Below are 27582 nucleotides of genomic sequence, written 5' to 3' on the forward strand. Positions count from 1 at the left end.
TTCTTGCAGAAACTTCAGCTCAGGTATCTGTGCCATGCTCTAGAGGAAGTTACCTTGTGCTTCTGTCTCTCTCTCTCCAGGGCCTCACGGTTTATACTCTGTGCTCCTTTTTCTCCCTCAGCACCTTCACTTTTCATCTAGAAAACCCTCAGTCCAACGCTGCTCACAAACACCATATGACTTGGAAAGGTGGGTCTGAGCATCTAGCTTCCTTTTGTGCAGTGGCTTTGTAATACAAAAGATGCTCAGATGGGTCTATTGAGCTACAGCAGCGCTGGGCAAACTATGGCCTGCGAGCCGTTTTAAGCCGGCCTGTGAGCTCCCGCTGGGGAGACAGGTTAGGGGCTGCACTATGCGGCTGGGCCTCACTCCAGTGCTCCAAACCCCTCAATCCCAGCACAGAGCACCTCCTGCACCCCAAACCTCTCATCCCTAGCCCCACCCCAGAGCCCACACCCCCAGATGGAACCTGCACCCCTTCCCGCACGCCTACCCCAGCCCTGAACCCCCTTCCAAACCTCTCGGTCCCAGCCCAGAGCACCCTCCTACATCCTAAACTCCTCATCCCCAGCCCCACCCTAAAGCCTGCACCCCCAACCAGAGCCCTCATCCCCTCCCACACCTAACCCTAATTTTGTGAGCGTTCATGGCCCACCATACAATTTCTATTCCCCGATGTGGCCCTTGAGCCAAAAAGTTTGCCCACCCCTGACCTAGAGTAACTGCACCAAGAGAGCAGTCAAGAGAGTTGTGTGAGTTAAAGAACCCAATTTTGTCTCATTCTAATGGCCTAGACAAAGGATAGTACTTCAAACCACACAATGCCACTGATGACTCTTGGGGTGCAGTTACTCCAGGATATCTCTGGCTCCCTCTATAGTGAATTTCACCCACTCTGGGTGCTTGTATATCAGTGACCCTTAGCATGCAAAGCAATAGCACCCTTCACTATAACAGGGAAACAAAAGACTCTCCCCTCCCAAACACTCTTGTTATTAGTTTAGAAACTCGGCATAGAAACATGCTGTACCATTTCTCAATATCCCCTAGAAGGCTCTAAATATTAAGATATCTCTTCTCACTCTTGTTAACTCTGATGAGAGTTTTCTGGGTGAGTGGAGGGTCCAAATAACTTTTTTATTTTTGCTCCTTAAAGAAAGTGACCACTAATAATGAAACTTGAATAGACCTTTCTCCACACAAGCATGAAAACATGCATTTATTAAAAGCAGCAAAGAGTCCTGTGGCACCTTATAGACTAACAGATGTATTGGAGCATGAGCTTTCGTGGGCAAATACCCACTTCGTCAGATGCACGTAGTGGAAATTTCCAGAGGCAGGTATATATATGCAAGCAAGAGTCAGGCTAGAGATAAGATGTGCGCAGTATGCCAGCTTTGAGAAAGAGAATCATCTAGATACCTTTCTATGAACCATTCCACCTATCATTTTCACAGAAAAAGGATGTCATACAGGAGTTACAGATTGTTAAGAAAGATTATGCTTTGGTTCTTCTTTTTGATTAGATTAACAGTTAGATTAATAAGGAGGGATGCCTCCCTCTCTCTCCATCCCCATCCATTTTTCAAGGGAAAAGGATCTTGCCTCTGTTTCTTAACCAAAAGAACAATGCACCTTATTTTGACACTATTTCAATTACAACCAAAGTCACTTAACTACGTCTACACTGTGTACATTCCAACGGCGTGGCTGTGCTGCTGCAGCAGGACCATTGTTACCTGGTGCGCTGTGTGGCTGCTCTTTATCACTGGGATAACCACCTCCAATGAAAGACAGCAGCTTTGTGGAAGTGCCAGTGTAGACAAAGCCTTAAGCTGCCTGCACTCCAATGGCTGTGGCAGAGCCAATGTAAGGTAGGGTAGAGGAAAATGAGATTTGAGACATATCAGTCAGAGGTAAGGGAGACTGTGAGGGAAATAGGAACAAAATAAGAAAGTGAGGAGTATACCGTATGGTCTATGAAGTATTAAAACATTTCTGCAGAAAGGCTGACATCAGAGCTGTGTGGTTATTGTGCCATCTAAGTTAGGACCTTCATGCGCTCTAGAAAGCCAGATGAAGTGAGACAGCAAATGAGTGAGGAGAAAACTGGGTGAATACTAATATAAAAGAGGTTATCTGAGTAGCTATGAAGTGCTGAACAGATGAAAGGAAGTGAGTGGCTAACAGGAGATTAGTTAATAACAAAACTCCCATTAAATTTAGCTTAATTAGCAGCAAAGAAGCGTGTTTCTGTGGGAACTTGCAGAGGGAGAGAATACCCATATATCAGCAGCTTTCAGTGATAAAAGATGGCATCACTAGGTGTAGAAATCAGCAGCCTGGGCATAGAAAGACTGCCAAAGGAACTGAAGTTTCTAAGTGTGATAGGGAAAACATGCATTGACAATACTGGGCGCCCTGCATAGCCACAAAGCGCAAGCTAGATTTCATTCAGGATAATGAGATGGAGGGACTCAAACAGCAGCTGAACTCACAAATCTAACCCCCCTGGAGCTGGTTGTTCCTGATATTACCCTAAGGCTCTAGGGAACTCGCACCTGGGCTACAACAGCGATGACCACAGAGGCTCAGGACTCTGTTTCCCAGACTGAGTAGAACCCAGGGCAGAGATAGAACAAGCTGGAAGCTACTTCCAGAACCAATTGTAAGCCTGATCTCAGAGACAAAAGCGTTTCCTTTTACGTTTGGTTTTGGCTGTTGTTATGGAGGCACGAGTAGAGACATAGAAGCATCACAGCATGGGAGGTTCACATTAAACTTCCCATTGTTAACTAAAGGGAAACTTAACACTGTGTTGGTGGTTACGAGGTCACTGAACGGTGTCAGCCCAGCAGAGACCAACATTATAGCGTTTTGAGCTGCTCCGTTCTGCTTCCTAAGCACAGCACTGCAAGCACTGCTTTGCCATTGTAAACAGGGGAAGAACTAAAATAAGATTAACTAAATTGGTAAGAAATAGGGTGACAATAGCAGAGGATAACATTAAAATGACAATTGAATGGTAAGGATGAGGCAATTGTTCATAGTTTGATAATGTGGTACGTGTGAAATGTTGGCACGCAGTAAAGAATGGAGAGTTAGCAGTTTTCAGTAGTATGTTGGCAGACAGGCAAACATAATCTAGGGTCAAATAAAGGTCACTTCAACACAGCAGGGAGAGGTCAGTCAGTAGGGTTGCCAACTTGGTAATATTTAAAAACCAGACACTCCAACAGGAGTGCCAGAACCTCCCCTGCCCTGCCTCTTTCCCCTGAGGCCTCACCTCCATCCACTCCTCTTCCCCCCTTCCCCCAAGCATGCTTTACCCCACTCACCCACCCTCCTCGCCTGGGTCAGGAGGGAATTGCCTGTGGAGCCAGGGCTGCGAGCTGCAGCCACCTGACACAGACAAGAGGTGGTCCTGGCTAAGCTGGAGCATGTGCGGGTGATGACTCGGTGCCTCCCTGACTTCCACCCCGCAGTAACTGGACATTGGGTGTCCAGTCAGAAGATCTGACTGGACAGTGTTGGGTCCCCTTATTTTAACAGACTTTCTGGTCAAAAACCAGGCACCTGGCCACCCTATCAATCAGGTATGCTTAGTCCAAAACTAGGTGAGGGTCACCAGACCATAACAGTAAACTGACCATAATACTAAGACTTGTTATGTAACAGCTTTGATTGATGACGAGATTTAGCAGTTGCGATTGGACTATAAAAACAGGTCAATCATGAAGGATCTAAATTTGATTGGCGGAAAAGGAAGGCTTGAAAGAACAGCCAATCAAAAGAGCTCAAAAACTGAATGAAAGACAGAGAGTCAGTAGGCAAAATTTAGAAAGTTAGGAGCAGAAGAAGAAGAATGAGAAGTCAGAAGAAATCAGAAGAAGCAACCACAGAGTGACAGCAGAAAAGGACTGTGACAGAACAGACGGAGAGAAGAATATGGAGAGTAAGCATGTTAGCTATAGAGTAAAATATAGATATAAATATGATTAATGAATATGTGTCTGTATGTTTGGGTTAATAAAAATGTGTCTGCGTTGTGAATGTTACATTGTTTTATAAATTTTAAAAATTTTAAGATTGCTGTTAGCGACTGCAACAACTGACCACCACAAGCAGAGCACAGCCATTTAATATTGGGCTAACTATATGTTTATAGTACAGGTATTTTTAGCCTGTATCCAAGGATTATGCTAAGGGCTTTGTTTATGTTTTTGATGTATGTTTATACTGTATAGGGAAGATTGCTTTTACACTAAATACAGAAAATACTTTGTTTTGGAAGAATATGCCCTGGGTGACAATCAATTATATCGGAAGGCTATATCCAAGTCCTCCCAAGGGTAGCAAGTCTCAGCTGTACTGGGCAGTTGTTCCTAAAATATTCCTACAAAACCCCAGCAATTTCTGTAAGGTGGACCCCTTTCACCTTGCAAAAGCAGGTAAATGGGTCAGCAGAAGGGAACTTCTGGTAAACCCAGGAAGGGACAATATGTGAGCTATTCTGGGGAGCACTTTGGGTCTGTTTTGGGGGAAACAAGACAAGCAACCCAGGCGACTGAGGAGCAATTCCAGGTCAGGCTTCCAAAAGCCAGTCTAATTTTCCATTGGACTCCAGATCAGAGAGCCTCAGGAAGACCCTATTTTGCTTGTGAGTTTTATGCTGGCCAGTGATTTACAGCACTGCATCACCCACTAAAGAACTTCTTCTCAACTCACATTCTGCCTAGGCAGGTGCTGGGAGGGAACTGAATGGTTTGGGCCCATTGTAAATGTTAGGAAGTAAAGGGCTTAAGGTATTGCTGCTATTTTATTATTCTAGTCACTATTTTTCCTTATTCCTTTTCCTTTGTTCCCTATACTTAAAGTTCTGCCTGTTGTTGTATTGTGATAATTGTTTTATTCCTTGTATATCGGACTACACTTCTAGTGTATTATTTGGTAGTAAACATTTTCCCAAAGGACAGCACACATTGTATTCCATGCAGTAGGAGGAGTCCCCCTTGGGTGGCGGTATCATGTGCCCATACCCCTGGGGTGATAGCGCAGAAGCTTCTTCAAGCAGCAGGCATCAGGGAGAAGGCTTAAGCTACCCATTAGGGCTCAGGTTACACAAAGAAACCAGAAAGGCTGAAAGTGGATTATGAAAGAAGGAACAATGGAACAAGATAACAGGCTCAAACCACAGATGCAATGACAGAAGATGAAATAAAATGGTAAACAGGGAAGGGAATAAAGGAAGCCTACAAGCCTAATCAAAGACGACAATAGTGATGGGAGACATAAATACTTAGATAAAGTTGACCAGGGGATATGTAGGAAGAAATTCCACTTTACATTTAACAACCAATGCAACAGTCCTTCTGCACAACCTCATTCTTTCAAATGTAATCATGGGGGCTGTTTAATTTGGAAATTTCCGGGTTCATCTTGAAAAATGTGAGGCACTCAGCACTAGCTATAGAAAAAGTTTTTGTCCCTCCTAGAAAATCACCATCAGGAAAGTCAGAAAAGAGAAAGTGGATGCAAAATAAGAGTCCCAGAGGAATATACTTGTTTTATTTCTCTTTCCCTTTTTAAGGGAAATTGTTCTTTTTCATCTATCGACTTAGGTTTATTGAGACTTGATAGGGTTGTACTTATGAAGATACAGGGGGATGATTCTGATCCTAGTGGTTACATCTGTCTTTGTGTAAATACTTTTCAGGTTATTTTCTCCAGGAAGCGGAATTTGTTGAAGTGAAATCTTGAGCATTTTCCTGTGAACATCTGTGAACTGTTGGATTTAATTGGCCTATTGCAACCGATAAATGTGCATGTCCTTTTTAAAGCTCAACATGATTTAAAGAGCTCTACAAAGAGAAAGATGGGGTTTTTTGTGCAGAAGTCTTAAAATTAGTTTTAAGTAAGTAAGTTTGTTTGAGTTAATAGCCTCTGTAGTATCCCATTAACTGTTTAGTTAATTGTAGTACAGCTGGTGCTCACTGCGTGTAGAGAGAAGTGTTTGGTTGTGTTTAAATAGCATTTCATTCTCTTTTATTCCCTTTCACTTTACTTTGCTTCGTTTATCAGTGGCTATGAGCCTAAGGGACTAGGGTTTGAAACAGAGGGGAGCTTGGCTGTTTGCAAGTACTTCAAGAGTTGGTGCTTTAGGTGAGGTGTACACTACAGGTGTACATCAGTTTAATGACAATACTCAGGGGTGTGAAAAATCCACCCCCCTGAGCGACGTAGCTACAACAACATAACCCTCCATGTAGACAGCACTATGTCAATGGGAGAGCTTTTCCTGTCAACATAGCTATTGCCTCTTGGGGAGGTGGATTAACTATGGCAATGGAAGAAGCTCTCACATTGGCATAACAGCTTCTTACTTAAGCACCACAGCAGTGCAGCTGTGCTGATGCAGCATTTTAAGTGTAGACCTGCCCTCAGAGACGAACAGGGAAATAAAGAAATTGAACTGACAGACATGAGGCCATATATGCACATATAATGCAACACTTAAAAATGGATGGCATAATCTGATTCTAACACAAACTCCATATTGGTTTTAATAGGGATTATTTTTAAATGACAACTTGAGATAGCCCTTACAAGTGAAAATCTTAAATTAGGAATAGGAAGGATGTATGGGGATCGTGCATCTTAGTATGGATGGTCTGGATAATGAGAAAGGCAAAAGTAAAAAACAGTGAGTAAACACTACATTGTTACTCTGGTGGTTAAACAGGGTGGTTAAGCACTGGAATAAATTGCCTAGAGAGGTTGTAGAATCTCTATCATCGGAGATTTTTATAAGCAGGTTAGACCAGGGATCAGCAACCTTTCAGAAGTGATGTGCTGAGTCTTCATTTATTCACTCTAATTTAAGATTTCGCGTGTCAGTAATACATGTTAACATTTTTAGAAGGTCTCTTTCTATAAGTGTATAATATATAACTAAAGTATTGTTGTATGTAAAGTAAATAAGGTTTTTAAAATGTTTAAGAAGCTTCATTTTAAAATTAAATTAAAATGCAAGGCCCTCCGGATCAATGGCCAGGACCTGGGCAGTGTGAGTGCCACTGAAAATCAGCTCGTGCGCTACCTTCGGCATGCATGCCATAGGTTGCCTACTCCTGGGTTAGACAAACACCTGTCAGGGATGGTTTAGATAATACTTAGTCCTGGCATGAGTGCAGGGGACTCGACTAGATGACCTCTCGAGGTCCCTTCCTGTTCTATGATTCTATGAAACAGGACTTTGTGTATATTCTTAGTAAGTAAACAGGATTGCACCACAGAAATACCTGACTTGTACAATCAATTACTCCTCCTAATGCAAACAACCCATCATGGCCCCAAATATTGACTAAGCTTCAGACTGAGGTGCAACAAAATATTGAGTATCGTCCAAACTTATATCCTTCCTGGGTGTAGGAGGTGGCTCTTTTGTTAAGTTAGAACACAAAACTAAAAATTAAACCTCAGCTTCAGTATTCTCCCCAAGCTTGGAGTTCTTATAGTTTCCCCTGAAGGATACCTTGGTCTTAGCTCTTAAGCCTGGTCTATACATAGATTTTGTACCGGTATAACTATTTTGGTCAGGGGTGTGCTTTTTACTGAAATATTTACATTAGTAGACCCCCTAATGTTGATGAGGTTATAGCTATATAACATTGTCTGATTTCACTGACAGGGAGGTGGACTGGATGATCTACCAGCTCTTTTCCTTTGCTAACTTCTGTCATTTTAAAAAGTAGGACTGGCCTCAGGGCAATGAAGGGATTTTTCACTTTAACCTTAAATCTTGTTCTAAACTTCTCTAGAACATCTGACCTGGCATTAGCAAGTAACCAAACATACAGAGTAAAACATTTACTATAACAGCAGTGGATTCATAATCTTTTAACTCACAGCAAAGTATACCAAACTAACGAGACTCTTTGGCTCATCTTCATAAAGACAAGTTGGGTTTTCCAATACAACTTCAGCCTCAAACATAGACAGTCAAAGAAAAATATAAAAAATTAACAGTATTACTTGCAATTAATCATTCAATCAGATTGAATCACTACCACACCTTCACTGCAAAAATCCCCATTTGAAACATATGTCCACCACTTCAAATATAGTTCCAGTTTCTTATTCTCACCATAAGAAGTCTGTCTCCAACTTGCAACCTTCCATCTTTTTGTGCTGCTCCTCCATCAATAATCTTAGTAACATAAATGCTGTTGTCTCCAGCAATGTGTTGGTTTCCCACCCCTCCTGCAATACTGAAGCCCAAACCTGGAAAAGAAAGGGGAGGAATACTCATTAGCAATACCAAACATACTATTAAGGAATGCAAGGGAAATATGTATTTTCTCCGTTGGAAAGTTATTATAATATTTACTAATAGCAAATAGTATACAAGGAAACTTGTAGGGTACGTGAATTTTTACATTGCTCTGCCAATATTTCCATGGATATCAGTCACAGATGTGGGTTAAGAACATACTGCCATATTGAATCAAAACCAGTAGCATGGGCCAGCATTCACATTGCACTCCCCATCAGTATCTGTCCCGACCTGGGGAAGGTAATGAACCAACCACCAGATCAAATTTGGTGATGAATCCTGGCCATGTGCCTCCTGTGGCACGTTGCCATGTATATGCTAAGAAGATGACCAGTGGTCCATCTAAACCAGTATCTTGTCTCTGACTGTGGCCAGTGCTAGAAAGTGCAACAAACCCTATGCTAGGCATAGGATAAACTTCCATCAGGGAAAGTGTTTTTCCTGACTATGAGTACAGTTTGGATTATGCTGTGAATCATGGTGTTTTATCTCTTCAAAACTGTTGTGTTTCTCGTTGTATACACACACACAGAGAAATAAAACTCTCAATATTCTTGTTGTTCCTATAAACAGCATAATGCCACGGATAGGCAGAGAGAAGGAGAGATCCCTTGTAGAATGTACAAGTTGTTGAATTACCACAGTGAAAAGCACAGAATAATTTAGGTAGAGACAGATGGAGATTGCAGTCCTTTAGATTTAATTCTGCTTTGCATAATTATTAGCACTCAGCTATTATGGGTTATGGGTGCATGAAAGATTAGACTGATATACCTTTACGTACATGTAACTTCTGTTTAGTAACCTGTAAAATTCCTAGATGAAGAATCACACAAAAGATCTCCAAGCTCTGGAGTGATGTCAATAGTGTATTGTAATATGATTAGGAAATGATAATGCAAACTGCAGAAAAATACATAGAACAAGAAGGAAAAATAAACAGACTTCAGAATCCCCAGGTTTAACCCTTTACCGATATTCTCTCTACTATTACAGCTACACATACAGATATCACTGCTCTCATTAGTACTAAAATTTTATCTCCCATTTTGCAAAAGTGCATGGCAATATCTGTCTGTGGTGTCTTATTTTCATAAAAATCTAGTATAGACTCCCCAAACAATTCATAACAATTGTTTGCTTTTTCTTAGAGTCATATGTCTCTAATGAGAACTCCCAGCTGAACCAGTAAGCCGTTACTGACACTTGCTCATAAGGTGAGATTTGGAGACAACCCAAGCGTAAGTATTGCTGCAACAAAGGAAATAAATGCTATCTCTGATTTTTATATCACTAATTTTATTTTCAAAATGTATTATATTCATTGGTTATAGAAACAAACATTTTAGTGATGCCTGGAACTTCGTCTGGAGAGATGCAATAGAAAAAGATTTGATCCCTGTAACTTGACAGTTTATGATTTTCACCAGCTTTATTGCTTGCGCAATAAAACTTACTGATGTTACAGTTAACACCAAAAGGCTTTGTTATCTACATGACAGCAGAGATGAAGTTTTAAAATGAATTAAATCTGTTGACAATGAAATTATGAGTTTCCTCTCATAGTATCTTTGGAGAAACGTGCTGTCAGATAATGGAATAGGCTAATTAATGGAGACTTGCAAAATGATAAAGTATAAAGAGAAACCTCTGGAATAATATCTGAAATCCAATGAACTTTAAATGAATTAATTATGACATTTGTTAAAAATACATGTAAAATTCATTTAGAATGGTGGGACAATTAAAATAAAGTTTTATCTAATTTCTGAATACTCTTTGTATTTATGTGCTACTGTTAAGACAACAATGAGAACAATTCTGGGAAAAAAAATATATGATTTGCTTAGTCCTCAATCATTTCTTTATCACCAGGGAGACATAATGAAGGGGACAAAAGGATGTCCTTGTTAAGAAAACTTCAGTGGCAAAAACTCTTAGTACTTTGCCGCAAAACAGCTACACTTGGGCTACTGCCTCCTTTGATGACTTATTTATTACACACTGGGTGAAAAAAATCCAACACCTGGTGACAAAAGGATCTGGGACTAAAACTCAGGTCTGCACAGCCAGGGACAGCTGATGTTCCCATGGTGCCATGGGGGGCACTGTGGCAAGGCAAAGCAGGAAGTACCATCCAAGAGACCCAGAATGACAGTACCCTGCAGCCCTTTGATTGGCTAAGCACGCTATTTAACCCTGGAGCAACTACACAGACTTCGGGCCTGCTGCAACTCCAGAGCTCACTTCATCTCCGATCCTAGACTGAGTCTGACTTGACTCTGGCCTCCTGACTCCAGCCTGATACTACCTCTAACTTTGAGTCTCCAACTCCAGCCTGGCTGTGACCCTGACTCTTATTTCCTGATTCCAGCAGTACTACCTGTGATCTCTGGTCTTGGACCCCAGCCTGATTTGACCCTGGCTCTAGCGAATCCTCCAACCTCTGCTCGCCAACTACCATCCCTTACGTGTGACCCATAGTCCAGCTGTGACCACTGAGTAAGACTGCCTGTGCCCTGACCTGTTACAGGTATACATTTTTATGACAATGTAATAAAATTTTCTAAAATATTATTCCAGAATGAGGATGGCAGGCAGAGGATGGCAGGTTGATAGGACAGCAAACTGAGAGTTACGAGACCTCTATTCTAAATCCTGCCACTGAGGTCTTCTGTATGACCTTGGGAACCTCTGTTTTCCTCAATTGTGGGTGTAATATTTTGGTCTAATTTTAGTTGGTGGGTTTAGTGTGAGGACGCTGGATGGTGTTGGTGGCCTGCAGTGACCTATATGATGTAGGGGTCCCTCCTGGCCTTAACTCTATTACTCTATGATTAAGAGACTAATCCTGTGCAGGTTCTTACTAAATCACTCATTCCCCAAATCCACAGGAGCTGAGGAAGTGCAGCATATTGCCGGATCAGTAAGATGTCACCAGTACGTTTACAAGGTGTTGCGGGAATGTATGCATCTCCCATTCATTTTCAAAGGCAGAGTTGCATAACCTATGAAACAGTGCAAAGCTGCCTATAAGACTGCACAGCACAGTACTATGTATACTAAGGCTGCCTTTGGGACACACAAAGCCAAGAGCCAGCCTTGACGATGAATGACTATGGAAGAGCAGAAAGAGAGACAAGAAGTAACAACCATCCAAAAGAAAATACAGACAAGTAAGGAAAGAAGAGAAAGAAAATGGCACAAAATGACTAGACTACCCAGTATAGGTCACCTGTGATATAATGGTCCAAATTAGATAATCTAATGACGTCTGCTCCATTAAAATATATTAATCTAAATATGGAAGAAGAGACAAAGGGGATGATAAAATGAAGAAAGAAAATACTGGCAACAACTTTTAGGTTAGTGAAGTGAATTTAATGTATTTCTTTTGCTTTATTTTATTATTTCCCCAGCAGACATTTTATATATCAAAGTTTTGGGGACATAATCGCCATACTGTGTCAGACCAAAGGTCCATCTAGCCCAGTATCCTGTCAACTGACAGCAGCTAATGCTAGATGCCCCAGAAGGAATGAACAGAACAGGTAATCATCAAGTGATTGGGATGTTTAAGATAGTTTGACTACTGTAAAAATTCACATAAGTTGTTAATAAAGACAGTTGTTTTAAATTACTGGAATATACTGAACAAGATTTTTAAAATACATTGTTTTCGACTGCTTTCATAACCTTTCAAAAAGACTTTAATTTCATTTTTTAGTTTAACACATTGTATTTAAATGTAGACTTTCCCACATCCCCCTCAACCTCAGAGGTGGGGACACTTTCTGAGGGTCGGGATGAGAAAGAAAACCCCTGGTCACTTCAAAGATTGGCTCCCCCTTGTTTCTCTCATCCTTGTGGGCATTTATTCTCTGCACAACTTGACAGGTGCCTAGCACAATTACTCATTCAATAGGAGGTCCAGTTCCCTGATAAACTGCAGCTGGACTCCGAGTAGGAGAAGACATGTCCTAGAGAAGGTGGAGAATGGAACTGGGACTCGTAATGTCTGGCAAGGAAATAACACCCTCTGCCCAACCCACACGAGGGGAGGACAGTGGGGACCCTGTAATGTGCTAGAACCAGGTTAATGGTGCAAAAGGTGGCAAGCTAAAAGCAGCCCCCGACCCTGGGTGACAGAGAGTGGTGGAGCTGAAGGCAGTGCCCACCTCCATGTAGTATGGGTTATGGAAGGAAGGATGATCTGTGCCCGACAAGTTATTGCCAGATAATTCCCAGAAGAGCAGCTTAATACAGTTGCAGCCCAGTTAAATCAAATTTCTAGTGTCCTGTCTTTCTTCTGGCAATGATTAATTTCAAGAAAGCCAAGGTAGCGACAATATTTGTATGAAAGCCAAGCAATTCAAAGTCAATGTTTATGCCATCACTTTTTTGATGGGGAGGAAAGGGACAGTAGGGGTTGCATAGTGGCTTGGGGTTTAAAACCAATTGTGAACCAAACTGAGTTAGCAGTAATGATCTGTAAAAGCAACTGTCAGAGAAAACAACAGCTGCAAGTCTGGAGAAAGATATCCGGACAGAAGTGACAGGACAAAATGATATACAGAGATTGTGCAACATGAGCAAGTGACAGTCTGTAAATTTGATATCACTCACATCTTTTTTGTTTTTTTGTGGTTTAAATTGATAACCATGTAAATCAATTTCTGTCTAAATGAAAACCTTCATGACAACCTTATAAGAGCTTAGCAGGCAATATCCTGGCAAATGTAAGTTTAATTGATAATATTCCAAAAACTGTTTACAGAACTTAGATCAGACAGCTAACCCTTTAACCTAGAACATTTCCAATATGTAAATAATTCGAGTGTGCAGAGTAAATGCTTTCATTAAAAGCAACTAATAATTTTAATACAACTTCTAGTTTTAGTTAAGCCAGCATTTACATTTATTTTGTATTATGTGTTGCACGAATGCAGTGTTTGGATACGTGTTTTAAGTCTGTCAGTGTGTTAGCAAAAATACACAGTGTTTATACTTGGGATTCCTTATAACCCTTGGGAACACTGGGAGCATTCGTATCGGTTGCTTAATGTTGCTTTATTAATTATAGACATTTTTAATGTAATAAATAGCTTGTCCCTATATAATACAGAAAATAAGGGTAGTGATAGGGGATATAGGTCATCTGCTTCCTCATGGGGGGAGTATTGCATTCTGCTGTACCTCATTGCAATGAACAGTGACTGGGATGGGGGTTGGCATGTGGAAATAAAGCCTAGCAAGAGTTTCAGAGTCATAGATGGAAACCTCTCTTGGTTGAAGCAATCAGGAGCAGCTATCTTAGTTAGGCTCAGAAATGCCACACCCATCAATGGGTGAGGAACTTGATGGGGCCAGCAGTGAAAGGGGGACAGTCCCAATAGCAAGGGAGGGAGACAGAAGCAAGGGTAATTGGTAGCTCCTCCCATTGGGAGTCTCTGACACCACTGGTCAGCAGGATGAGAGGGGTGCTGATTGGCCAGCATTACCCAGCTGCCAGCATTTTAACCCAGCACACGGCTATGTGGAATCTATTTCGGCTCCATTCCAGAAGCCCACCCTACCACCCAAACTGGGAACTTGGCCTGACAGATGCCGCGGATCTAGCCAATCATCTTTTTAGGAGGTCAAGAAGGAATTATTTTCTCCCAGGGGCCAATTGGCAGAGGACCAGGGAGTTTTTTGCCTTCCTCGCAGCACCTTCAAGCCACAGTGGAGGTACTAGGTACTAAGGTACTAGGGTGGAGTTGTTTATTTGGTGCAACTTGTGGCCTGTTTCCAGTGCAGTTAACAGAATAAAATTAATAGTCCCACAGGCAAAAGATCTGGGGTTTTATTGTTGGGCCTTGGGCTCATGTGATGGGGTGAGATCTTGTGGCCTTCGTGGTCTGAGGTCAGATCAATTAAATGACTGGTACAGGAGGGTATGGGTGATGGCTGGGGAGAGCCCTCTCCGTACGAAAGTTTAATAAAAGTTGACGCCTGCCACTTAATTCCAGGCATCTGTCTTCATATTTCCACTGTGTCCACATAAACTAGAGCTGAGCAAACAACTGATTTTCCAGTTTGGTTGCAGCCATTTTGTGAATAGCTTAAAACAGTGGTTTTTAACCTTTTTTCCTTTGTGGACCCCTAAAAAATTATGCGTGGAGGTGTAGACCCCTTTGGAAATCTTAGACATAGTCTGTGGACTCCCATAGGTCTGCGGACCACAGGTTGAAAACCACTAGCTTAAACTATTCATGTCAAATTTGTGAATAGTTTTGGGTCATTTGAAGCTTCATTTTTCAGCAAATAAATCACTTGCTGATAAGAAACCCGGACAGTGCGTTCTGGAAACATAAGTGTTGCCCTGTTAATTTACCATTAAGGCCCCAAATCACAGGTACAGCATAGGGAACCTGTTAGTGTAGGGCAAAGACTGTCGTGGTAAGCAGTGCATTTCTTGTTCCATCTCTTCCTCCGAGCTCATGTTTTTCTGACTTAAAGGGCAGAGAGTAAGACTAAGGAGAGTGGAGTGGAGAGACGCAGAGCCTAATGTTACCAAATTGAGAGTGTTTCATTGGCTGTTATACTGCTTGATCTGCATAGGAAAAGGAGTTATGCCTACATTTTGAACCTGTGAAACTGAACCTGACAGTGAAATAAACTAACAATCAAAAAGTAACAAACATTCCAAGGTCAGGGTCCAATCCAGCTCAGGTTGTACAGCCTAGTTTCCCCCAGGCATTCTCCCTCATCTGTCTCAAAAGCAGCCACCCTCATAGCCCTCCCCAGCAGTAGATGCAGAAGGGAAAAAGGAAACTGAGATGGAGTTAATCCCCTTTGGACCAGCGATGAGGTAATGCTCCTGTACCCAGTTCCCAAAGCATTGCTAAGAATATATTCAAGAGCTGTCCTCTGCAAAATCACTCTAAGCTTACAGAATTTAATCATTCTATATTCACTTGCTCTTTCTGAAAGGCATAGTTATATCAGTCATACATCAATTAAGTTGTCAATGCTAGTGTGATGTATTCTTCTAAGATGGGCTTCTAGTTCATCAAATTCCACTTAACTTAGGAAAGGAACACAGGTAAATTAACACAAGATCATTTGATTGATACCATTTGATTGATTAGATTTGACAGATAGCACAGTTATGGAAGCAACATAAATAACAAGACCCACAGAGACATGGCTAATTCTAAATAGGGTGCTGCAGAAAAAGGATTCCTCAGTTACTATTCCCCTTGACATATACGATTCTTTAACAGTTACCTCAACTATTTTGGCCTGGGGAGTTTGCTTATGAAAAAATGAATTGAATTACAAAATTAATTCAATTTTTAAAATAAATTAAAGCCAATGTGGGTGCTAGGGTCTTACAAAGAGCAGTTTAGAGACAGATTCTGCTCTAGATATTTAAGTTTAAACTGCCCTTTGTTTGAGTGAGTTCTTATGAATCTCTTCCCATCCTGGCTTATGTGACATTTTGTTCCAATAAAAGTTCCATAAATATAATTTAGCTGAATTTTGTATCCACTCAGAGGAAAGATCAAACAACTGTTAAATTCAGTTAAGACATTTTACAGTTCACAACATTTCACCAGAGTTCAGAAGAACTATTTGCATCTAGTACTATCAGCTAGTACCCCAGTCTTCCCTCGAGCATTTGAGAGGGCTCTGACAAGTGGACAATATGGCGATAGCCTGGGAAAGTATAACTGAAAAAACATCTAATTGATCCCATCACCATGCTTCTTTCTCAGGGTATTCTGTGAACTCAAAAGCATTAAGCATCTTCCTTAGTGTCTGACATTTAATATGACATATGTAATATTCTTCAGTTATTTCTCAATTTCAGGCAGAGTACGGCAGATGTACAATGCTTGTCGGTGAAAAGGATGCCCTTTGAAATTACCATTATATAGAAAAAGATGATAGTTGAACAGTATAATAGTTGAAGATATTAGTCTACTAATGTCCTCAGCTATTATACAGTTCTACATTTCCTTTGCTCTTGGCTATGGAATCTATTGAGCTCAAGAAAGAGATTACCCCTGCATGTCTAAGCCTTTCCCTGCTGCTGAACCAACACAGATGCTTGCCAGAGTTTAGACTCAGAAACTTTGTGCTGGCCACTATACACAGCAACACTGCTTGGAACCATTGGGTGTGGCAGAGGCAGTGCACAAAGCACTTTGTAAAGGATTAACAGGGAGTGCTTCACAATCCAGATTCTTCTCCTTGAGGCCATCGGCCTGCGTTGAGCCTGAGTTGTCAGAGCTCCTTAATCCCACATTTTTGTAGGTAAATTGAACACACTTCCTATGGAAATAACAAAGACTCTTATTATAACCATGGAACCCCACAGTTCCTTTTTTATAGAGTCATTTTTCAAGAGAGCCAGATTTTAGCTATAGCTCCTATCAGGTGAACAGTATAATATTTTCCACCTCATACCTGCCTTTCATTTGTTGATCCAAAACATTCAACGATATAATCATTAATTAACGATGTAGGGTTCTGTAGGACTCCATCTTATCACTCCTCTTATTTAATGAGTGCATGAGGCTGTTGTCAGGGCTGTTGTTAGGGCATGTTAGGAGACATGGGTTGAAATGTATTCAGTAGGCTGAGGATACACAGCTTTATATTTTGACCTCGCTAGAGCTGTCAGTTGCATTACTTTGGGTCTGGAAGAGGGCTAACTGGCTGAGCAGCTAAAACTGGGATGATATCTGTGGTTGACTAAGCAGCCAAAAGAGATGGCAGGAAAATGATTGAGGGGGTTTGCAATCTGGGACCAGCCTGGTTGGATTCCCAGCTGCTATTAGAAAATCCAATAGTAGCTACAGTGAAGTCAGCCCTTCTCCATTTCAGATACAGACCATGAATTGTTACCCATGCCTTCATCACCTCAAAATCAGACTCCTGCAATGCCCAGGGTTGCCAATTTTGGTTGAATGTATTCCTGGAGATTTCATCACATGAAATAATCTTTAATTAAAGATTAATCTTTCATTTCTGGAGACTCCAGGCCAATCCTGGAGAGTTGGCAGCCCCAGCAATGCCCTCTGCCTGAGGCCACATTTTATTTGTGCGTTTCATCTGGATGCAATAAATCGATCCCAGAATCGATCCACCTTGGCAGGACGAGTAAGCGGAGTCAATGGGGAAGCCACGACAGTCAAGTCGCCGCCGTGAGGATGGCCAGGTAAGTCAAACTAAAATACTTCGACTTCAGCTACGCGAATAGCATAGCTGAAGTTGTATATCTTAGTTCGAACCACCCCGCTAGTGTAGCACAGGCCTTAAGTGGTGTTTCTTCCTTTGAGAGCTGTAGAATGTCCTATGTGGATCAAAGGGAGACAGATGACACATACTAACCAGTACGTACTTCGAAACAAGCAGTTCATCCTAAGTATCTGAGGCCCATGACAGTTCATATCCTGGATGAGCCCTCTCATATGTGACAAGTTTTCTGGATATTTCTGGGCAGCGTTTCTAGCTGAGTTTCTCTGGTCTGTTCTCTGCATGTGTGTCCAAACATCTCAAACAAGCCCATCCCTCCTCCTCATTGCTTCTCTCCCTGCCTCTGGATGTAAAAATCAAATGCTGCAGTAGAATGCATGTGGCTTGCAACTGCCAGAAAGGAATTTGCTCCAAGCAGAGATTTATTTGCTTTTTGGCCTAGAATAAATGTTTGAGTTTGATTTAAATGCCCCACTGGGATTTGGGAGGAAGCACTATGACACAAATACTGACATATCTTCAAATATAGTAGCAAGAACCTCAATAGTAAACAATAAGAATACAGATACAGCAGATGTGTAGTGTTTGCATTATCACAATAAAGGCTAATTATTTGTGATCCTGATAAATGGCCTGAAAATATATTGTCATATTATTCTGTCTAAAAAGTAAATGTTCAACACCCATACATAAAACTTCTTATCTGCTCTTTTGCCTTCTTAAGACTTTTAAAGAATATTTCCTATTATGGATTTTTACATGCACATAGTTATCAAAAATATCATAGGCAGCTAGATTTCCTTTGGATACAGTTTAAGTGATGGGATGCAGAGAATTTTAAGACATGAATGAAATTTCTCATCACATGTTGTACATTCTCTATAATTTACATTTGTCTAAATAGATTTGAAGATAAAATACAATTTTGTATTCTCTTTTGACCTACTCAGTCATTTTACAGAATATTTCAAAACTCTTGTGGATATAAACAGGAAAGCAGTGTTCCTAATTATTTGCAATTAGCTGATTTTTTAAAAGAAGCTAATTAATGACAACTTGCATCTCACTAAAAACCATACATCAAAACATACTGTTATATTTCCACTAGCACAAATACTACGAAGAGAGAAAATCATTTAATGTCTGACTTGTATTGTTACTCTGTGAGTCATGACAAATATTTGAGTTAATGTAGCATGATCTTATCATACTGATCCTACACATTTCACATGAAAAAGCTAAATTATTGAAAAAGAACATACCTACAAGATCAACCACATAAGAATAAATTAGTCAGTCAGGGCCTGATTCCTTGAAAGTTGTGGCTTAAAGTTTCATGTAGCTTTTTCCTTTTAAATTTGTGTGTCGGCCATGCATATGCTTATATTGTAATTGGGCATGCAAACTGGCTCCATGCATGTACATTTTAATGCACACACAAGAATACAGATGGACGTTAGTCTCAACCTTCTGAAAGTCAAGTTACGGAGACATTATTTCGCCACTTCTACCCCTCAGATTCAGATCTCCCAAATTTGGGTTTATGAATTTAAATGTTGCAGGAGTTATGCCTGTTTGTTAACCCAACAATTAACTACTTTTATAACATTTGCCTTTTGTTACTCTCTTATTTTAATTACAATATTGGATCAAGAATGGTTAGAGCAGAAAATTGAAGGCTAAAAATTCTTACATTTTACTCCCTCTGTGGCCTTAGCCAAGTATCCCAACTTTTTTACTCAAAGAGAAAATTATTCAGTGATTTTAATGACTAAAATGACTAAAACTAAGTACTAATTTACTTGTTACTGGCCAGTGAGTGCTTGGAACTACGCAAACAATTTGTTGGAATTTATAGATCCATTTTAATAACTAATACATAAGGAAAGAGTGAGTTACTTGTGTTTAATGATAATTACTTAAAAATCAATACATTTTCTTGAGAATTTAAAGCAACAGAAGTATTTATACATACAGCAAAGAGAATTTATTTAGGCCCATATTTCTTCCCTGCAGAAGTGATTCCAGTCTTGAAAAAACACCCCTTGGGAGATAGACAGGAGAAGTGCCACATTCACTGAATCATGCTATCCTGGCAGGTGGAATGCCACGCTTCCCACAGATATAACAGGGCTTCAGATGGACTCGGGTTATTTGGCGATGCTTCTTTTTGATTTCCTGGGAATCTATGGGGTTTGGAGTTGAACCTGCAGGTGTCAATGGAAGAGGAAGCCCTCTCAACCTGCCTCCCACTCCCCAAAAAATCTAAAAGCTGAGGAGTTTTTTCCTTCAGTAGTTCCTCCAAATCTAAAAGCTGAGGGTTTTTTTCCGTCAATATTGGTATTTAATTGCTACAGTTTACCTTAAATTATTAAATATTATTCCAATTACTTACAGAATGGGCACATTATTTGCCACTCCTAAAAAATTAAATTAGCAGGGCTTCATCTTGCAAATACGCACATCAGTGGCTGCAGGACCAAGCATAGTTTTAATATGATACATTTTTTCTATATGAAACCACTCACAAAACATGCTAAAGACTCCCATAGAATCTGGCAAATCTTTTTGTACAGATTGAAATCCATCCTCGGAGCACACAAACCTGACTCACAGGAAGACAATATCTATTTGTGATTTATTTTTTAAAAAATGATTTGCTGTATATCACATTAGCAGAGATTAGCAAGATGATTTATATTTCTAACTTGTTTACTGTGAGGTCACTGCTTCTTAAGTTGAGATGGCTGTTCTATTAAAATATTTAATGATCTGTTACCAATTAAATGGAGGCAGAAAGATCAATCTGTCACTCTGCGATCTGCTTAACCACCACAAATGATTCTGTCAGGGAGAGTAATCAGTTACTTTTGTTTCTCATCTATCTGATTAAAGCATTTCAGCATTGATTCCCTTACTTCAGCTGCAAAGTAGAATCTATCTGAATGGAAATATTTTCTTGAAAAACTGCCTGATTGATGACATTTAAACTTGAACATACAAACTGAAATCAGATTTTATCTTGTAAATGGTCTTATCTATTCACAACCAAGTCATGAATAACTTGCCATTCATTTTGTTACTTTTGCCTTATAAAAGAGTGAGACATGGATTAAACAACTGTTTTTGCGTTGGAAGACTCTGAAATCTCCACTGTTACAAGTTACATATCACCTGTTTGGCGATGTTCTGAACAAGGAATGGAGATAAAAACATGATTGTATTGACTGAGATACAGCATTAACATTAGACTCTGAAAACACTTGTTCAGGAACAACATGTTCTTGGTTTGGTTCTTTCCTCTGCGTTTCCATGCAGCTGTACTACAGCCACTCAGTATACTGACGACAAGCAGGCTCATCTGCAATGCTCTACGAGATAAAGTGAAATAAAAATACTCCACAACAACAAACAATATAAAAGCTACCATTGCCGCTCACTAAGCTAATGGTGGTTCTCTCTTTTTCTATGAACACCAACCTGAGTGTTTTGTCAGGAAGAAGTATGATAGTTATCCAACATATTTAAAGAAAGAGGAATCTGGAGGGGCCCATATGTGAAATCTGCAGTCAGGAATATCAGACCTTCCAAGGCATGTCCTGAAGCGCACAAGCTTATCTGAAAACCAATACCTTATCCATGCTGAGAACAGGACAGTGCTAACTACAATAATATTTAAACATGGTTGTCTCAGGAATAGTTATATAGCAGGTTTTCTTTGATCAATGTGGTTTCCCTGGACATCGTCATCAGGGCTTTTCAGACATCTGTGTTAAGACTCTGCTATTAATCTCCCTAGGTAGTTTATAGCAGGGTTTCTCAACCCCTGGGTCAGGACCCAAAATTGGGTTGTCAGAATTTTTCAAAGGGTCATGGCAGCTCCTGTAGCTCCTCCCACAGGGCTGGCTGGGCTCGCCTCCAGGCACTGCAACCTCTGGGGTCCCAGCGTCACTCAGGTTTGGCCCAGACATCATAATGATGGGAGTCTGGATAAGCCGAATTTGAGTCAGTGGCACGGCAACAGCATGAACTAGGTCACAACCTACTAACACAAATTTGATCCAGTCAGAGGGGTGGGGCCAAACCTCAGCAGTGCTGCAACCCCAGAGCTGAGAGCCAAGCCCTGCCAGCCCCTCAGTACAGGAGCTGCAGGAGCTTCCACTGTGGATAAATTCCGGGCAGGACCCAACCTCCACGTGGGGCAGGACCTGACCAAAACCACCCCAGGGCCTCCACCCCCAGACTATTTACTGGGTTGCGACAGGCCATAAACATTTACAAATGAATCTTGAGTCTGAAAAGGTTGAGAACCATTGGTCTATAATATGGTCCTAACATATAAAACTGATGAAAAGTCCCTGTTAATAACTGTCTGGGGAACCATACTAGAACTCAGTGAGCATGTACAGTGTCTCAGTATTTGGAAGCCAATGTAACTACACCTCTGTAGAAGGGTGGGACCGGGGCTCAACCCTGCCTGAGGGCGGAGGGGAGCCACACCGGCTCACCACACTCTGTCGGCCCGGGTCCTGCCCTTTGCTTCAGGGCTGAGCGACAATGCACAGTCACTTGGGGGCTCCGGCCGTCTGCGGCAAGGCAGAGCAACAACACACAGTTAATTAAGAGCTCAGGCCTTTGGCTGCAAGGCTGAGCAACAGTATACAGTCAGTTGGGAGCTCAGGCCCTTTGTCTCAGCGCTGAGCAGCAATATACAGTCACTTTGGGGCTCAGGCCCTTTGTCTCAGGGCTGAGCAGCAATATACAGTCACTTCGGGGCTCAGGCCCTCTGCTGCAGGGCTGAGCAACAGTACACAGTGAGCTGGGAGCTCAAGCCCTCTGCTGCAGGGCTGAGCAACAATACACGGTTAGTTGGGAGCTCAAGCCCTCTGCTGCAGGGCCGAGCAACAATATACAGTTAGCTGGCAGTTCAAGCCCTCTGCTGCAGGGCTGAGTAACAATACACAGTTCAGGTGTATAAAGCCCAGCCCCTGGCTCAGGGCGGGGCAGGGCTCAGGCCCTTCAGGAGGGGCTGAGCAAACAACCAGTCTGAATGGCCTCCTCAGGCCAGGGGGAGGGAGGAGTCTGCCACCCTTGGAAGGGTGGCAGGAGGAACGCAGGTCCTCCCACTGCACCTGGGCCCTAGTAGCAGCTAACACCGCTGACGGTCAGTGGGGATCCAGACCGAAATACACTGACATAGGCTCAGGTGAATCTGCAGCCTGACTGGGGTCAGCTGCCCCCGGGCCACTTCCAACCTCCCCCCCCACTGGATACGTGCCATCCGCCGGCGCCGTCCGGTGGGTCCCAGACCATGGGCTCCTCAGGATACCGGGCGTCGGGAACTCCAGGTCATTCCTCTGTGTACGGGTGTGGGGTGGCTCAGGCAGCTCTTCTAGATGCCGGGCGTCGGGCAGGTCAGGCCAGCGCTCCTCCGGGTACCGAGCACGGGGCAGGTCAGGCCAGCGCTCCTCCGGGTACCGAGCACGGGGCAGGTCAGGCCAGCGCTCCTCTAAGTACCGAGCACGGGGCAGGTCAGGCCAGCGCTCCTCTAAGTACCGAGCATGGGGCAGGTCAGGCCAGCGCTCCTCCGGGTACCGAGCACGGGGCAGGTCAGGCAGCGCTCCTCCGGGTACCGAGCACGGGGCAGGTCAGGCCAGCGCTCCTCTAAGTACCGAGCACGGGGCAGGTCAGGCCAGCGCTCCTCCGGGTACCGAGCACGGCGCAGGTCAGGCCAGCGCTCCTCCGGGTACCGAGCACGGCGCAGGTCAGGCCAGCGCTCCTCCGGGTACCGAGCATGGGGTAGGTCAGGCTAGCGCTCCTCCGGGTACCGAGCACGGGGCAGGTCAGGCCAGCGCTCCTCCGGGTACTGTGCATGGGGTAGGTCAGGCCAGCGCTCCTCTGGGTACCGAGCAGGGGGCAGGTCAGGCCAGCGCTCCTCCGGGTACTGTGCATGGGGCAGGTCAGGCCAGCGCTCCTCTGGGTACTGTGCATGGGGCAGGTCAGGCCAGCGCTCCTCCGGGTACAGAGCACAGGGCAGGCTGGGCCTGGTGGGAGCTCGGGCACCAGCATCTGTCCTCTCCGGCAGCCTTTCTCCAACTGAGCGCCGGGGCCGGGCTTTTATACTTCCTGTCCCGCCCCTTGACTTCCAGGGGGCAAGGACAGGTGATGGTGGCTCCGCTCCCTGCCACGCCTGTTCTGGCTTGTCCCTCTCAGGCGCGGTGGGGAGTGAGACCTCCTCGCTACAACCTCATAATATTGTTGAAAAAAGGAAAGACTATGTAAGGCAGAAGGTGAATGCTGGCACAACCCGATTATCTGAAATCTCTAAGGCTACCTCAAACCTTGAAACTATTAGGCATTTATTTAATCAAGGGCTCTGACTCAGTGGACTCAGTAAATCAAGACTTCAAAGCCTGCAAGCCCATGATCTTATTTATAGGAAAACAGCGTCCTGAGAGCAAGACCCAAGCGCTGGGTACAAAGTTCAGATTCAGCATTAAAGGGGCTGCGTCTGAGTGAAGGCATGCTGTCTAAAGCGCAGTAGCTGAGGCCTAGAGTTAAAGTAGGAAGTCCAGTAGAGTCAAAGAGTCTTTGCAAAGACAGCCAGCTGTCTGTCCAAACCACTTGTCCAGGAGGGATATGATCCCGTTTCTGATAACAGAGAAGTCCAGAAAACAGGTAGGTCGTACTGGATGTGAATTAACACCAAACTGTCGTGGCAATATTTAGTTCACATATTCATTAACATTTACAGATGTAGAGAGGATGCTATTGTAATAGTGGCTCCTATGTCTCTTAGACAGAAATAAATCAAACAGAAGGCAACCAAAATACAAAATCACTGTCAAGGGCAAGCAAAGGAAATTGTTTATACTTAATCTCTTGTAGTCACAGCAGTTATTTCCACAATGTTATGGCTTGGCTATTTTTCTTTTTTCCATTCAGTGTTTGTCTTTCATGCTTTTTGGGCAAGGACAATTTGTATCATTATCTACGTAATCCTCCTCACAAAAGCATCCCTCATGTCAACATTCTGCGGGTGGTGACGGTGCATAAACAAATTATGGCTATTTCCATGACATTACTGTGTGGGTAGCACTTGCTACTGTAGAATTTTTAGTATCTTTCCAAGCACAGGAGAAACAATTTGTAAGATGGTAGCTCAGACATTTGGTGATTTTTAGCAGGCATGACTATTACTCCTAGTACCTATAAACTATGGATGAATTTCACCTTTACCATATTGCCTACTGTTGATAATTAATTGTCAGTAATCAATAACCAATTAATTGATAAAATTAACTGTGATTATATGTTTAGTGAGAGGGTATAGTGGGGTTTACAAACCCCATACTGAGCATATGCAGGAGGGAGAGGAGAGTCTTCCCTGCTTACATGCAGTCAGACTGACCACACCCCCTCAGAACTGCCACTTCTGGAGAAATGCACCCACAGATGAGGCCAATAAAGAAAACAAGCCCAGCTATAAAGGAGGGAACAGGGAAAAAGAAGTAGAAACATCTGGGATAACAGAGGGGCAATGGCATTATGTCAGGATGTGTCTAAGAAACTGACAAGGAAATTAAAGAAGACTGCAAGTCCTGGAAGTTAAGGGCTGATGGACTCAATTTAGGTTAAGAGTTTATGGACTGGTCTAACTGTAAGTGAATTGAAAGGGACCAGTTAGGAGAAAGCTGGAACCCCTAGAGAGGATGCACCAAAAGCAACTGACAGAGAGGTTTTCTTTAGTGTGGATTTGTTTAATAACAACAAACTGTGACTAAATCAGCTTTGTTTGGGTTTAATTTAGCCAAGACAGCACATACACAGAGAGACATACAGTTATTATATTACTAAGACATTTCCTACAGCTCACAATATGCTAGAGGTCACTGCTTGGTAAAATTCCACTCTTTAAAATTAGCTACATTTATCCTTCTTCACTCCATCCATATCCCCTTGCATTTTTGGTGGTGGGAATAATGGAGTGTCCACTCCATACAAGTTAGAGCAGGCCAAGTGAGTTTAATTAATCTGATTGGCTGCACCTGGGAGAGATCGGGGTTTGAAGAATTGATACATAATGGAGCCCAGCTGAGAAGGAACAGCAGGGGCTGGTATAAAGCCAGGAAATTGTCAGAAGAAAGGAGCTGAAGGGGAAGCAGGCTGCAGTCACTCTCTGGGATTAGGGAGGTGGGTTTGAGGCTACGGAGTTCAGTAGTCTGCAGTTACTCCCTGGGAGGAGGTAGTTTGAGCTGGTACACCCAGAGTAGGGGAGCCAGAAGTTGTAGAAAGGAGTTCAAGGAAAGAGCACCAGGGTCTGAGGTAAAGCAGACCAGATAAGGGGTCACTAGATTGGAACACGGAGTAGTGGGTGGGCCTGGGTTCCACTACCAATTGCTGGGAAAGCAGCACTGGAGCCGGCCTTGGGCTGCTGATGCAGTGGGACTTTGATACCCCAGGAGGGGAAGACTGTACCATGATCTAGCCAGAGGCTTGAGTCATGAAGAAAGAATACCCAAAGTCCAAGAGCGAGAGAGACACACAGGGCAAAGACATCAGCATTGGGCCTGAATGGAGCTAATCCCCAGAGCAATCAGGAGGAGGCATACCAACAGTGAGTAGACCCCATGACAATGGGAAACTATGTTTTTCCATTTGTTCTGTTAAACTCATGGCACATTTTTGTGGACTGCAAAACAACAACAAATAATCTGGAGCAACAACAAACTGATCTCATACTTGCAACTACCATTTGCCAAAGAAAAGCTTTCAGAAATATCATAAGGAAATTGGCTCTTTTGCTTAGGCAAAGGATGTGTACATCGTTCATGGATTCCTAAGAATCCCTTGCCATTATGTCCGATTTTATCATCCCCTTGCACTCTTAAGGTCCTGCACTGCAACCGTCGCCTCCACCCAAGGTGAGGGATTGGAGAGAACTAATTGTACAATCCAGAAAAACTGCTTCTTAAGGGCCACACAGATCATTGTTGAAAACATAAAAGCCTACGCTGATGTGTACAATAATGGCGTTGGTCCTGCTTTGAGCAGGGGATTGGACTGGATGATCTCCTGAGGTCTCTTCCAACTCTAATATTATATAATTCTAAAACGCCGGGTTTCATGTTTTTGAAGCACTATATAAATACCTGTTAATATCAATGTGACACAACAAACTCCCTCTGCCCACCCAGAAGCTCTGTCTCTGTACTGGTCCCAAAGTTGCTATTCATCTCAGGAGTGACTGGCTAAAAGCAGGAGATCAAGTCTTCCATTTTGCCTTTTTAACATAGTTTTCAACTCTTGTTAAAATGTACTGTACCAAGAAAGAATTTATATTCTATTGTAGGTTGTCTGAAAAGTAACAATCTTTCATGTAGAGAAAGAGGAGCCTCCTTGCCACCAGCAGAAGAGAGAATTTCTGGCATGAAAAGATCTTAAGGGAGCCTCTCTGCAGAGGAGGGCAAGTAAATGGAAAAGAAACCCTCCCACAGATGTCCTGGCTAACCAGCTGGCAGGTGGGAGAGTACTTTATACCATCGGAATTATTGCCCTGAAGTGACAGCTGAGAAAGGAATTCCCTTAAAATAGCTGGTCCATCTAAAACACATCTGTTAAAAAAAGAGAGGCTGCAAATTCTGGGAATAATTAACATAAAAGTTAAAAAAAAGATGATAAAGGAAAAGCAGCTTTCCAAAGTAGTTGGGCAAACTAGTTCTAAACCAATGAGAAATGGGCCCAAACTAAAAAAAACAGATGCAAATCTCGCACTTTGTAGCTTGGATCCATCTATACAAAATTCAAAGTAGGAGTTGTAATCTCATTTTCATTTAAACTTCCTGCAATTACAAACAAAGCTTCACAATAGTGAAGATGCAGCAGGAGTGTACGAGCTACTGGAGGAACCTGGGTACAGCAAGAGGAACGTTCAGAATGCAAATAGTCCCCCATATCATTTGGTAGCTGAATTCTAACTGAATCAACTGTTTCTCTCA

The 27582-nt window shown here is 42.5% G+C and overlaps 1 protein-coding gene and 1 long non-coding RNA gene across 10 annotated transcripts in view; one reads left to right on the forward strand and one right to left on the reverse strand.

Annotated features, from left to right (window-relative positions):
- The window catches only part of DLG2 (discs large MAGUK scaffold protein 2), a 1569268-nt gene that overhangs the window by 413341 nt on the left and 1128345 nt on the right, over window positions 1–27582 (reverse strand). For all 9 annotated transcript variants that reach the window (XM_030558530.1, XM_030558473.1, XM_030558462.1 and 6 more), the window contains one exon: window positions 8147–8283. In XM_030558530.1, the coding sequence (XP_030414390.1) occupies window positions 8147–8283 (137 nt within the window). The remainder of the gene's footprint in view (window positions 1–8146; window positions 8284–27582) is intronic.
- Window positions 12952–20718, forward strand: LOC115649724. Its single transcript, XR_003999896.1, has 3 exons — window positions 12952–13074; window positions 17363–17546; window positions 19601–20718. It is a non-coding gene; the product is annotated as an uncharacterized LOC115649724 (long non-coding RNA).

Source organism: Gopherus evgoodei, chromosome 1 (genome assembly GCF_007399415.2).
Source record: "Gopherus evgoodei ecotype Sinaloan lineage chromosome 1, rGopEvg1_v1.p, whole genome shotgun sequence".
NCBI classification, from domain to species: domain Eukaryota; kingdom Metazoa; phylum Chordata; order Testudines; family Testudinidae; genus Gopherus; species Gopherus evgoodei.